This window comes from Amphiura filiformis, chromosome 20, assembly GCF_039555335.1.
Source record: "Amphiura filiformis chromosome 20, Afil_fr2py, whole genome shotgun sequence".
NCBI lineage: Eukaryota > Metazoa > Echinodermata > Ophiuroidea > Amphilepidida > Amphiuridae > Amphiura > Amphiura filiformis.
Genome location: NC_092647.1, coordinates 20,519,942 through 20,533,177, shown reverse-complemented (window position 1 = coordinate 20,533,177; position 13,236 = coordinate 20,519,942). Strand labels below are relative to the sequence as shown.

Genomic DNA, 13,236 nt, shown 5'->3' with positions numbered 1-13,236 from the left:
CCCAGTGCAATTGGTGCACTATATTTTTAGTACAAGAAACAAACAAAAATGTTTTTTATAAAATATGTGTTATGTTTCACACAAAATAAATTTATCTGTATTCTGGTTGGGCCAAAGGTAAAAAAAAAGATATTTTAAGGTGTGTAAATTGAGATCCAACAAAATTGGCTTGTAAATGTGCAAGGGGGGGGCAAAGATTTTCTGGCATGCCGGTCTAGGGGCCTAGCAATTTTTGGCATACCAAGAAAGATGGGGTGGCAAGTATTTTTTTGACATGCCGTTTGGAAATTTTACCCACTGGGGTGGGGTGGGGCTAATAATTATTGCACAGCTCCTAAGGTAACTGTGTATGATGCAGGCATACATTTGATATATTTTCCCAGTTGGACTATGTTTGGCCATGTCAAAGTTGGTTGAAATCCAAAATCTTTCACAACTTTTCATGGACATTGGGAAAATGGTTGGATTCCAAAATCTTACACACCTCTCAGGTACATTTGGAAAATAATTGTTAGATTTGGAATGGCTGAATTAACTGTTTTAACAAAAATATTTAAAAAAGTTTTTGGAATTCCAAATTTGTCACCATCTTATCCACTTTTTGTGGATATTAATGGTTGGATCTGGAATTATTTAAACTCTAGAATTTGGCTGGAATTCCAACATCTTCCACAGTGGGGTTGTGGATTTCAAATGGATTAGCCCAATGGAATGGAATTACCAAAATCTAAAAAATGTCCTTCATTTCCGTATTTCATTATTAGAACCAGCCAAAGAAGAAGGTATCATTTGCAGAGCCCATAGACGCTCAACCAGAGGTGGCGCTCAAGCTCCTGGACTTCATTCTGGCGAGATACCCACTACGGACCACAATCTTGACTTCCTGTGAGCTGCATCTGAAAGACTTGGTGGCAACTCTACAGAAAGCACAGGTATTTATAGATCCTAGTAAAGGATAACTATATTAAGGGCTGGGGTATGAGCGTTTGGACAGTATTTATTTTGGGACATTAGAGCACATCAGACATATCGAATTGCATTCTGAATACGAAGAATGTCATTCTGATATCAAATAATTTTGATTTTTGAAATTAGCAATTTAATACACATTTTATGGCAAATCATTAAAATTGATATTTTTGATATTTAACAGTACTTGAAGTAAACTTTATAAATTTGATGATTTATACTTAAAGTGTATGTAGGTGGGATGAAAAGCCGCGATCAATTGAAAATTTTGACCTTTTAGTATTGAAGATATGGATTTTTTTTCCCAAAACACCAAAAAAAATTAAGGTCTTTTTTTTTTTTTATTCCATATATTAAATATTAAAGTTCAAAATTTTTAATTGACGGTTGGCTTTTTCCTCCTTGCTACATACACTTTAAGAATATATCATTAGATTTATATAATTTACTTCGAGGACTGTTATATATCAAAAATTTGAAAAATATCAAATTTTTATAATTTGTCATAAAATTTGTATTATATTGTGATTTAAAAAAAATGAAAATTATTTGATATCAGAAAGACATGCTTCGTATCCAAAATGCAATTCGATAGGTCTGAGGTGCTCTCATGTCCCACAAAAAATACTGTCGAAACGCAATAAACGCTCATTTTGGATCCCTTAAGCAAGATGTCCCAAATTTATAACTTTTTATATAAGGTTCAATTTTGGAAAATATTCTGCTCAAAATTTTGGAATTGTGAAAGTTTTAAATCTGGAATAGCGTAATACTAGTTTTCATCTTGGTGAGTCTGTAACATCAACGCATTGAAGCAGCTAATTAGTGCGCGCAGCCGCGCACCTATTTGAAACCTGCGTTGATATGCCAGTGCTTTAAGTGAACACACACAATTTGAAGTCACACCCAATGAAATGCTTACTGATGTGATATCACGGACTCGTCAAAATTAAAAATAGTTTAATTTGTTTTGTTTGCTAATCGCTATCGGTGCGCTGCAGGGTAAGATGGTTTCCACCCCGATCCTGGCATCCCCTGAATGATACCAACCCGACCTGATCCGTCCTTAACAATATGGAACGATCCCGCCCCAATTAGGACCTATTTATCCGATCCGATCAATTTTAATTGAAAACTAAGAATGACTATCGTATGCATCATAATGCTTTTTTACTTAACAACCATGTTATTCTCATTCAGTTCTCACATTGCATATGGAAACATCTGTACATTCGTACTGTTTTTTTCAAATTAATATATATTTATTATTTTTTGCTGATGCCGACCCGGACCAGAAGAAAGAACCCTGATCCATTTCAACTCGGCGAGAACTTGCACTGATCTGGCACAACCAGACGATGTATTCCCTCAATTCGTCCCTACCCGTAAATTTTTTTATTTTCTAAATCCGATCCACTGTCGTCCGAATCGGTCGGGGTATTTCAAATTTTCGGGTTGCCGAACAGGGTACTAATTGCTTTGTTTTGTTCTCGTCCTAGGAATGTATGGAAAAGAAGCTCACCGGAGGTTCACTGAGTGCATATGCAACAGATGAAGTTATTATTGGAACTATCCAAATGTATTGCAGATTTCAAATTCACTTGGCTGCCAGAGACATGGTAAGAAACATATTTCAGAAGAAATGTTTTTACATTGTACCTTTGATGGAAAATTGGCAGTTCAAGAAATGCTGCACAGACAGTTAAATTTGTGAATTTGGAATAACCTGTATTAATTATTACAGGTATTATTATCAGTTGAGGGTCTCATCAACTCCATACTCCATACTATGCATCGACTTTATTGTGCCACATCAATTGATGAGTTTCTACTTAGCAAGGGTTGTTGAGTGAAGGCTGTAATGTACTTGCTGTTTTGTACATGCAGTAATTCAATGTAAGGTACCGTCAATGATGGTCACAGAATTGGGAAAAATACATTTGCCCATAACAGCGCTAATTTTTGTCCTATAGGCATGGTTGACCCCTCATTTTTTAAGGTATAATTAATCACCTTTCTAAACAAAACAATTTCAATGTGAAATACCATACTTGAAAATTTGATGATCATACCTAACTTTTGTTAATTCTGTTCCCTATTTTGGGCAGTGGTCGAGGACCAATGCACATTATTATTTTCCTAACCTGTAATATTTTATGGGAATCTAAGAAAACAATTAACATGATGCTGCCCATGTTCGTACACACAAATGGCCAGCAATTGTTAAATGTAATAAGTGAATTTAGTAATACAGAGTGCATAGTGGGTAAAGATCTGGTGGGATGTTGCGGCCAGTCTCACAGTATTTCAGTGAGGACAAACATAGCTCTTTTTAAAGTTTTGCATTTTTTTACCAATGATTGGGTCTGATTATCCCCACAGAATGTTCATGTAACAAACAAAGATTGTTTGAACCTACCTTAGAAGTGCCAGTGTATGTAAATGAAAAATAAAATCACAGGAATTTCTGATGAGTTCATTCTGATTCTCACAGCAGTCATCTTTGGGAGGATGGTGTTATTGCGCAATGCACTTGATTCTGAATTATCAAATTATCTTAAATGTGCATTTCTTTACACAGCAAAATATGAATTGATTCTTTGTTGGTTCGTATAATATTTAATATTCATTTAATGTTTCGAAATCTTGGATATCTTCGAAGGAAATACAGAAATCTTGGATATACAGTAATAAATAAAATGTTAATTTAAATTGAATGTATGTTAACACATAACAGGCATCCAATCACGCCACCAGTACGGAACTCTGCGAAGTCTTCACAAATCTCATGAGCTGGGCGGACGTACATCTGGTTCCATCGCTATGGAAGGAAAGCGACGCCGATAAGACATGTGATGATGAGTCTGCATCATCTGTCTCATCCCTGACAGGGAAACGAAGACGACTACCAAACACCTGTCGCAGGAAACCGCATTATGACTTGGCCAAAGATGCTATGAAGGTACATAGGAATAGTCACATATGCCATGTGTTATATTTTATGCATACTGTTCTTTAGAAAAAAAAAAAAGAAAGTATGTCTCGGACACATTTGGTAAAAAAGCTAAGTGCTGTGCGTTTTTTTAATTTTTTTAAGAAAATGAGCTATGCGATATGCGATATTTTTTATTTTTTTATTTATTTTTTTTACAGTCGAGGCACAATATTTATGTACTTTTTGATTTTCAAATACAGAAACATAGTAATATATACACAATGAATAGTTTTATGTGTCTTTTTTACAATCATAGTGAAATGTGTACAAAAAACAACAACCAAACTGCAAAAAAAAATTGGATCGCTATTCGATACTGAAAAATATATTTTTTAAATGAACATATATGCAAAAAAATAAATAAATACAGCCAAGGCGTAGCGCTAAGCGCTAAATTGGATTTCACATATCAATGCGCACGGGTGTCCGAGACATACATTCTTTTTTTCTTGGCCTTATAGTATAATTTTAAATTTCAGTGTGCACACACATTTTGCCATTCTAAGTTGTAATCTACACACCCCCTATGGAAGATATGATCTAAAAACTTCCACACAGGGAGTGTACATTTCAAATGGAGTTACCTGAATGTGGGATTCCATTTGAAATCTACACCCCCTGTATGGGAGGTTAAGTTCATGTCTTTCATAAGGTGTGTATATATTTCAACTGGAATATAGCCCATTGTTTTGGAATTAAAAGGAGCATGAGAAGTCAAGTAAGCTCAATTGTTAAGGCCTTGGAGTCCGGTGCATTGGTATTTGGTGATGCAAGTTTGAGCCCTGACTCAATCCCGGTTTGTTCTCCTGAAATAAGTGAAATAAATTGAAATTGAAATTTCCATGGGCAAGGACGCTGTTTATTGTTTTGGTTACCTGCATGAGAACCCAGCACTTAATTTATTATAGATTTGAATATTGTACATATATTCAGGTCTTTGACGCTGGTGCAAAAGGCCTGGGTCTTTTTGAGGCAATAATCACTAACGTGCTGTTACTGCTCTCTCTATAACTGTACTTGATTTGTGGGCTGAAAAGATCTGGTGGTCAGTTCCGATCACAGCAGAACATTGCCCTGGGCATCATATAGGACTAGTGTTTGAACATGAAATGATTTATACAAATTCTGAAAGAAAAAAACAGCTTTCACAAAAATACTGTGGAATTGGGAAGTATTCTGACCTGCTGCCACGTAATAAGCTTGAAGTCACAAGTTGGTAGGCTCGAGACCTTCTGGCCGCTGAGTTGCTGTTCTTTGTTTGACCTGCATTTGTACAAGCCAACAGTATGTCCCTTGTGAATGCCCATTGTGCCCCATGCACAATACTTCTGGCTTGTACAGGTGTGCGCGCTTCAAGCAAAGAACATCAACTCGGAAGCCAGAAGGTCTCGGAACTATCAACTTGCAGGGTGCAGGTCACAAAAAATGCAAAGCAAAGTTGAGTTAAATTCTTCACAAGACTTTTTGTGTTTGTTTTCAGGTGGTACTAATCATGCTGAATGAAGCCACAATGTTAGGAATACTGGACCTCAATTGCCTTAATCTTGTCGCTGATTTTACACAAGTAGCACTCAAAGCTGGTAAGTGGGGATTATGTAACATGTATAACAAATAAGGAATGATGTATTTTTCTTTGAAATTGGTTAAAGCTCATTCAATATGACGCTGTATTTTCCAGTTTAGCTTTTTGGAATGTGATAAAGATAACACTACCATTTTAAGAGGGAATATTCCTTCTTTTTTTTTCTATGCCAAAAGTGGGCTTAGTAGAAAAGTGTTAGAGCCAAATTTTTGAAAGATCATTTCAGGGTCATCCGGGGTCACCAAGGGGTCATTGCAAGGTTAATTTGGGGTCATCAGGTGGAGGCATCCCATAAAACTGATGTTTCTAGTTTTTTTTTTTGTTTGTTTTGATAAAAGGGGAGAATAAGCTAAAAAGGTGCTTAAGCTGGAAGGTTGAAACTGCTTTAAAAATAAAATCAGTAGTGTGCATTTTCAGGTGTGAATAGGTGATCATGTGATCTTATAATCAGGCCAAAAAATGGCTACAAATTGTCACATTTGAAATATTAGCAGGCAAAAGTAGGGATCAATAACCACATCAAAATACATAAGAAAATAAAAATAATAAATAATAATCATCTACTAATAAAATAAATAAAGGGGCACTTTATGATACATAGCATCTTCCCCAACTTATTCCAAAAAAGTTTAGATTTTAAACCATCAGAAACCTGGGACTGCAGCATAAACTTTCTTACAGTAATAAAGATAATTTATGCGTAACTTGCAATTTCTGTGTCTGAATCAACTGAAATTTTGGAAATGAGCTTTTTTTTTGTTGTAGATATCTGTTGATCCATACCCTAAAAAGAGGATGCTATATTCATAAAATACCCCTTAAGTATGGATATATATGTAAATTTGATGCATGTAGTAACTCTGATTTTCAAAATCGCTTCTGTTTTCCATCTTGAGATTGTGTCAAATGTGTTTCTTTGCTCTATGCTTCCTTACAGATTGCAGCTTTGAGTTGATCCCGCTCTCATTCCGTCTTCTGTATCTCGTCAGCCAACAGAACGTCTTATTATCTCTCAGAGACAAAGGCCAAGGTGAAATCTGCACAGGTGTACCCGGTCTACTGAATCAGATCATCAAGACGATAGTGGAAGTGGCAAGGGAGGAAGAGAAGAAGCCATTCTTTGTTGAGGACGAGTCGGATATTAAAAAGGTCATTTTCCTTAACAAAGTTTTGGTTAGGTGACGGAAAAAACCCTGTTCTTCGGTTGGACAGACCTTTCAAGTAGTGTGGGTCGGTCTGGCGTTTTTTCCCCTTTTTTGCAGATGTCTCAAAAAATTGCCAAATCTATAACTTTTTGGTGTTAAAAATAAATCTACTTTTTGCCCAAACAACTGATTTTACATGTATACAGCGATTCCATAAAAATTGATCCACTTCCATTTTTGACCAAAAACACCTGGTTGATACAGCAAATCTTAAAAAGAACAAAAAGTCCCGAAAAGAAAATTTGGGTCGGTCGGGCCGTATAACAGGGTTGGTTTGTTTTTCATCATCTTAACATCAAAAGTATGAATGGGGTAATGGCTGCTGGGATGTTACGTTTGCATATCGCACATTTTATACCAACTACTCCAGTTTCGTACTTACTATGCCTTCTGATATTATAATGATAATTAAAGCTATAATAATATTGAAAGGAAGGAGCAAGGTATACCAACTTGCTGTATTAACCCTAACCGTAGCCATGGTTTTTAGCTAGCGGAAGTTAAAGCACAAATGAAAAAGGATAGGTCACTTGGCACCCCCAGCATTCGCTTCTCCGACACTTTGCATGCCACGCAAAAGATCACCGGCCTGTACCCACGGCGGTTTCGCTGGCCTGGCCAGCAATTCTCTGAGTTAGGCTGATTGTGTCGTCGCATACGTGAAATCCATGCATGCACAGTGCTTTTCACAGTGAGATTCAGTTTGGGTAGGGTTAAGCTATAGTCAGAGCCAAAGCCTTTTTCATTTATTCATTAATGCTCTATGTGCTAGCCATATATAGGCTTCAACATAAAAAGTCCCAAGTTTTGGGATATTTTCTCAAAATATCAAGAGCTATCTTAAGAACAAGTGAATCAATACTAGGCTTGTTTGTACTCATTTTAATGCATTTTTCATATTGATTGCAAATATGGCTATAACAATTTACAATTCTGAAATAAAAACAATTGAAACTTGTCGTCTGCAGTCGACACCTCATGGAGAGAGTAAAATGCAAGTAAATTCGGAGACATTTATTTTATAAACATAGCCTCTTGTGCCATTTAATTCCACAGACACTGACAGAATGCAAACAGAGCCTCACAGAAGTTGTGCGAATCTATTTTGCGCATCCAATTCTTCAAGCAGAGGGTGTTCTTCGTGAGATTGTGGCCAGCTTGATGGCTGCATGCTTGGCTGAAATTAGCTCAAAAATCAATGATGGAAAAGTCGTGCAACCCTGTAGCAGTGTGGCTGAGTTACCAATGGTTACTTCTTTCTTGCTTGCATCGGTATGCAGGACACAGGCCTTAATAGGGTAAGTGGACAACCAGGCCTACTGTAGCAGTGTGGCCGAGTTGCCAATGGTTACTTCTTTCTTGCTAGCATCGGTATGCAGGACACAGGCCTTAATAGGGTAAGTGGACAACCAGGCCTACTGTAGCAGTGTGGCCGAGTTGCCAATGGTTACTTCTTTCTTGCTTGCATCGGTATGCAGGACACAGGCCTTAATAGGGTAGGTGAACATTCAGGCCTAATAAAAATACACAAGACAGTTAAATAAATTTCCTACAATTTTGTATATATATTTGGAAAGTTATTTTAACTTAAGCTTTGATACTGCGACCAACTAAACGGGCTATTCCAGTTGAAATACATAAACCCCCTATGGAAGACATGATCTTAATCTCATGGTGTCGCCATTCAGGTAACTCCATTTGAAATTCACACTCCCTGTGTGGAAGATTATGGTCATGTCTTCCATAGGGGTGTAGGGATTTCAACTGGAATAGCCCAGTATGCACCTATGTCACTACCAAACTAGATTCATCCGGTTTGAAGGTGCACAAAATATGAATATTATTGAAAAACCCAAAATGAATTCACTAGGATCATACACTACATGAACAGAGACGATAGAGCCCACTATCTAAGTCATGTGTATGATCCTTTTCTGAGCAACAATTCTACACCCTTCATGGAAAGGATCATCAATCAATATTTTGAAGATGTATTTCGTCCATGAAAAGGGAAACCATCCAACTGAGTCAATTTTGGTTTTATATTTTATAAGTTTCTTAATTCTGTATGTTATACTTACAGCGTGTTTGTGAAGGAGATGGAACAGTGTACATCGGCTGGTGCTGTACCAGGCATCCACGGTATCCTGGCTGTGCTTCATTTATTACATGCATTAGCTAAAGGTGAGACACGTGTTGATAAGAAGTCTGCAATCTCATTGGTCAAACACCACTTGGATAGATATCTGTATTACCTGCGTAGTCCCTAACGTGCGCATCTATCTTGACCCGTGCAATAGCATGGCTGCACAGTTAAAAAAGCAAAGAAGAAACTGGCCTACTTTTCAGTAAGATTATCAAACTAAATTCCTTCAACAAAGTTTACGAACAAATCGGAAGATAATATCTTTATCCATGTTCACTAAAGGATAAAATCGTTGCTCCCTGTTTGTTCTCACAAAATAGGGGAAAATATCTATGATGCCGTATTCCATGAAGCCGAATGGAATATTTTGTGAACAAACAGGGGGTAACTGATAGTGTACTATATTCTAAAGGTCTACTATTCTGAATATGTGACCTGCTACCACGAAATCAGCGTAAAGTCGCCGGGACTTTATGCTCATTTTGTTGAGTTGGTAGTTTCGAGATATTTGGTCTGACTAAGTTGATGTTCTTTGTTTACCGCCACCTGTACAAGCCAGTAGTATTATCCTAACGTTCATCCACCCTCACGGATAAAATGTCCTCCCCAGACAAGGTGAATTGTTTTAACCCCATGAGAGCTACCTGCCTATTGGTCAAAAAGAAGTTTTCATTATCAATTGGACCAATCAGCACCATTTTAAAAATAATTTCACCACACAAAAAATTGGGATGAATTATTTGCAAAGCTCCAATCTGATTGGTGATTAAAATGAAGATACCACATAATCGACCAATCAGTGGCAATATTAGATCGGCAGGTAGTGCTCAGGGGGTTAATGTTCATCCACCCTCACTGATAAGATGTTTGTTTGCTTTCAGGTAAAAAGAAAGCCCCTGGAATCAAAGACTGTCTGACTGCAGTGCAGAAGGAGTTGACAGTACAACTAGAAGTTAAGCAGGAGACGAACACATCACAAGATGGTGAAAGGTATGTAAGAGACATGTATAGCATGTTGATTTCTGCACTGCTAAATATCAGATTACCGTAAACTGTCAACTATTCGCAGTTTTCACGGATCCGCCATCTTGCTACGAAAAACTGAGGTATTCCCTTCAAACGCATGTGCAAAATTGTTTTGTTTCTCAGGCTTTTCTTGCAATGTGCCAGAATGCTTTTGCGAAGCATATGTGGTAATTAAAGCATACATTTGACAGGCGTACACAGCCCAGATTTTGCGGGTGGAACCTTGTTTAGAGATGACCGTGCGACGGCGAATAAGAGTGAAAAGAATTGCTTTCCTACCAGGACTCGGTTCACGGGAGCGAGTCCTGGTTCACTCAGAATTAAGTCAGGGGCAGGACTCGCATTTAGTCTAAACAGAACTCGCTTTTTAACAGTTAGTATTTAACCTAAATTGGTCTAATCCATTTAAAGTCCACACTCCCCTTGTGGAAGATTTTGGAAATGTCATCCACATAGGGAGTATGAATTTCAAATGGAATTTTTGGATTTTGGGCCAAAAATGAGCATTTTGGCCCACATTTGACCTCACAGATGAATTTATCAAGTCTTTGCCATTCTAAATATGTATACTTTTATATACATGAGACCAACAAGTTAGCAGTTTTGAGGCCCGAAAGTTTCCATAATTCCTGGGTTAAGACCAACCTTAATGGAATAGCCAACATTAAATGTTGTCACTGGGAGAAGATATCACTGAAATTTCTGATGAGCCGCAATTGTTTCACATGCATGGCAGCCTATGGAGGGAGGTTGGGCTATTCAGTTGAAATGCATATACCCCCAGTGGAAGACATGACCTTAATCTCCTACACAGGGAGTGTGAATTCCAAATGGATTTGAGTCACCCATTCAGGTAAAACCATTTGAAATTCACACTACCTGTGTGAAAATTAAGATCAAGTCTTTCATAAGGGTGTAATGTAAAAGTGGGTTTTTTTGTGTGTGTAATTTTTCGCGCTTTGCCAACTTTGCACTATATTGCTTGTTTTTAATTTCGCGATTTTGAGTTTTCTTACATAGACCTATACATTAAAAGAACATATTTGCGTGTTTTTATTTTTTTGCGGTAGCTGTGTTTGCATGAAAATCATAAGAATTAATGTACCGTGAAAATTTCCACTTTCACAGTACATGGAATAACCCAATGTTGTAACTGGAAGGAAATATTGCAGGAATTCCCAATGAGCCACAGCTCCAGGGACGACCTTCACATTCACATTTGTGCTTTTGGGGGAGATTACATTATTTTTTATCCACTTGATATTAGCCAAAATCTTAATAAGATATTAAAATATTTCTTGACCGGCCCTAAGGAAAGGGGATATGTGGGTAGTTTCAAGACATACCTGGCTGCTGCATAGGTGTTCTTTGTTTCACACGCATCTGTTCAAGCCAATATTATACAAGTATGTCCTTTGTGGATGGGAGCACAATGGGCCATCGAATCAGATGCCTTATCTTAGGTTTATGTTCCTCATTTAGGGTTAAAGCACCTTATTTGGGTTTGGACTGCTTTATATCGGCGGTCTACGCCCCTTATCTGGGGTTACGGCGCATTATCTGGGGTTTAGATGCCTTATCTGGGTTTAGACTGCGATGTGCTAAGGTTAAGGCATCTTAGCCACAGGTAAGGAACGTAAACCCAGGATAAGGCCGTCTAAACCACAGGTAAGGCGCCTTATCCCCAGATAAAGGATGTAAACCCAAGTTAAGGCAGTTTAAACCCCATATAAGGGACATGAACCCCAGATAAGGCGGAAATGACACACTTATGCTTCTGCTCTCATTCAAAAATCACATTTACGCTCTACCAAATAGGGGCCATCTTGGATTTCTGGGCAAAAATTATGTTATAACGTCAAATTAATGTCAGATTCGGATTTCTTGGGGTCGACTTAACGGAAAAAGTGTCTTTGTACACGATTTTAGGTAATTTGGTTCAAAACTTATTTTTTTCAAGATGGTGCCGGCGGCCACCATCATGGATTTCTGGGTAAATATGAGTTCGTAATGTCAAAGTAATGTTAAATTTGAAATCCTTGTGGTCGACTTATCCAAAAAAGTGTCTTTGTACACAATTTTAGGTCCTCTTGTTCAAAACCAAATTTTTCAAGATGGTGCGGCCACCATCTTGGATTTCTGGGTGAAAATGATGCCGTAATGTCAAACTAATGTCAGAATCGGAATCCTTGTACTCGACATATCCGAAAAAGTGTCTTTGTGCATGATTATAGGTGCTCTGGTTCAAAACTTAAATTTTCAAAATGGTGGCGGCGGCCATTTTGGATTTTGGCCTCTAGCGAAAAATGCCGGGATTTTCGCAAGAGACATGGTGGCTATTTTTTTTCTAAATGGTCCATAGAAGTCAAATCAATCGTCAAACCTTACTAGCCAGAGAGTGGTCACCAAATTGAACTTTTTCACCTAACTATCAGCTCTGCAGCCAGGATGTTTCGAACTATCAACTTGCGACTTTGCACCGATTTCTTGGCAACAGGTCACATATGTTGGCATCTACATAATGCATCCTTTAATATGATGACTCATTGTCATGTCATTCACCATTTTTTCATTTCTCTTTTTGTTTCAGTCCACTCTACTCAGAAGCAGAGGATATTGTGAAGGAAATATCACAGATTATAGGAATGGTTGCCTAATTGGAATTGACATCGCTGTATATATGTAAATTTAACAAAGAGGTAGAACCAAAGAGTACAGACTCCCCCATAGTGTACTCCGTGTATGTTGCTATGCGTGAAGCAAACTTTCTGCGTGTAATGTGTTGCGCCAATAACATGCGCTAAGCGTTGCATGCGTAAATCTGGTAACACTCAAGCTTAAAGATGCCAATTGTTGTTTAATTTTGGGTTTTGGCGGATTAATTCCTGGGGGTACACTATTTTCTGTCCAGAGAAACAATTTCACAAACCAGTATCCTCGTTGGACAGGAAAAATCTCTTATGTGTCATTGGCCCCTGAAGCAAAACCTCCTACCGTATTTAGTCAAATAGTCGCCCCCCCTCAAATAAACGCCCCCACCACTTTTTTTCAACCAAGATGTTTCAAAAATGCCGATATTTCCATGCTATCTTGTGTAGTAAGCTTACCAAGTTGCTTTCATGTTCAATAATAGCGTCATTAATTTGTGAACATCTGGATCAGAAACCTGGAAGTGAACCAAAAGTCAGTGTCAAAAGTTCATAGTTTGTCATTTTAGCGTGACTTTTAAGCTTACCTAATGATTTTAACGGAATTGTCGTGCTAAAATGACCTCTAATAAACGCCCCCCCCCCCTTGGGAAAATGTAACGCCC

General features: G+C 37.8%; 1 protein-coding gene across 1 annotated transcript in view; it reads left to right on the top strand.

Moving 5' to 3' along the window:
• LOC140142947 (condensin-2 complex subunit G2-like) overlaps positions 1-13,032 on the top strand; it is a 49,846-nt gene extending 36,814 nt beyond the window's left edge. Inside the window, 9 exon segments of the mRNA XM_072164975.1 lie at positions 765-932; positions 2,469-2,588; positions 3,707-3,931; positions 5,445-5,544; positions 6,484-6,695; positions 7,808-8,049; positions 8,835-8,935; positions 9,779-9,887; positions 12,514-13,032. Coding sequence (XP_072021076.1) covers positions 765-932; positions 2,469-2,588; positions 3,707-3,931; positions 5,445-5,544; positions 6,484-6,695; positions 7,808-8,049; positions 8,835-8,935; positions 9,779-9,887; positions 12,514-12,580 — 1,344 coding nt within the window. The 3' untranslated portion in view covers positions 12,581-13,032.
• The last annotated feature ends 204 nt before the right edge of the window (positions 13,033-13,236 follow it).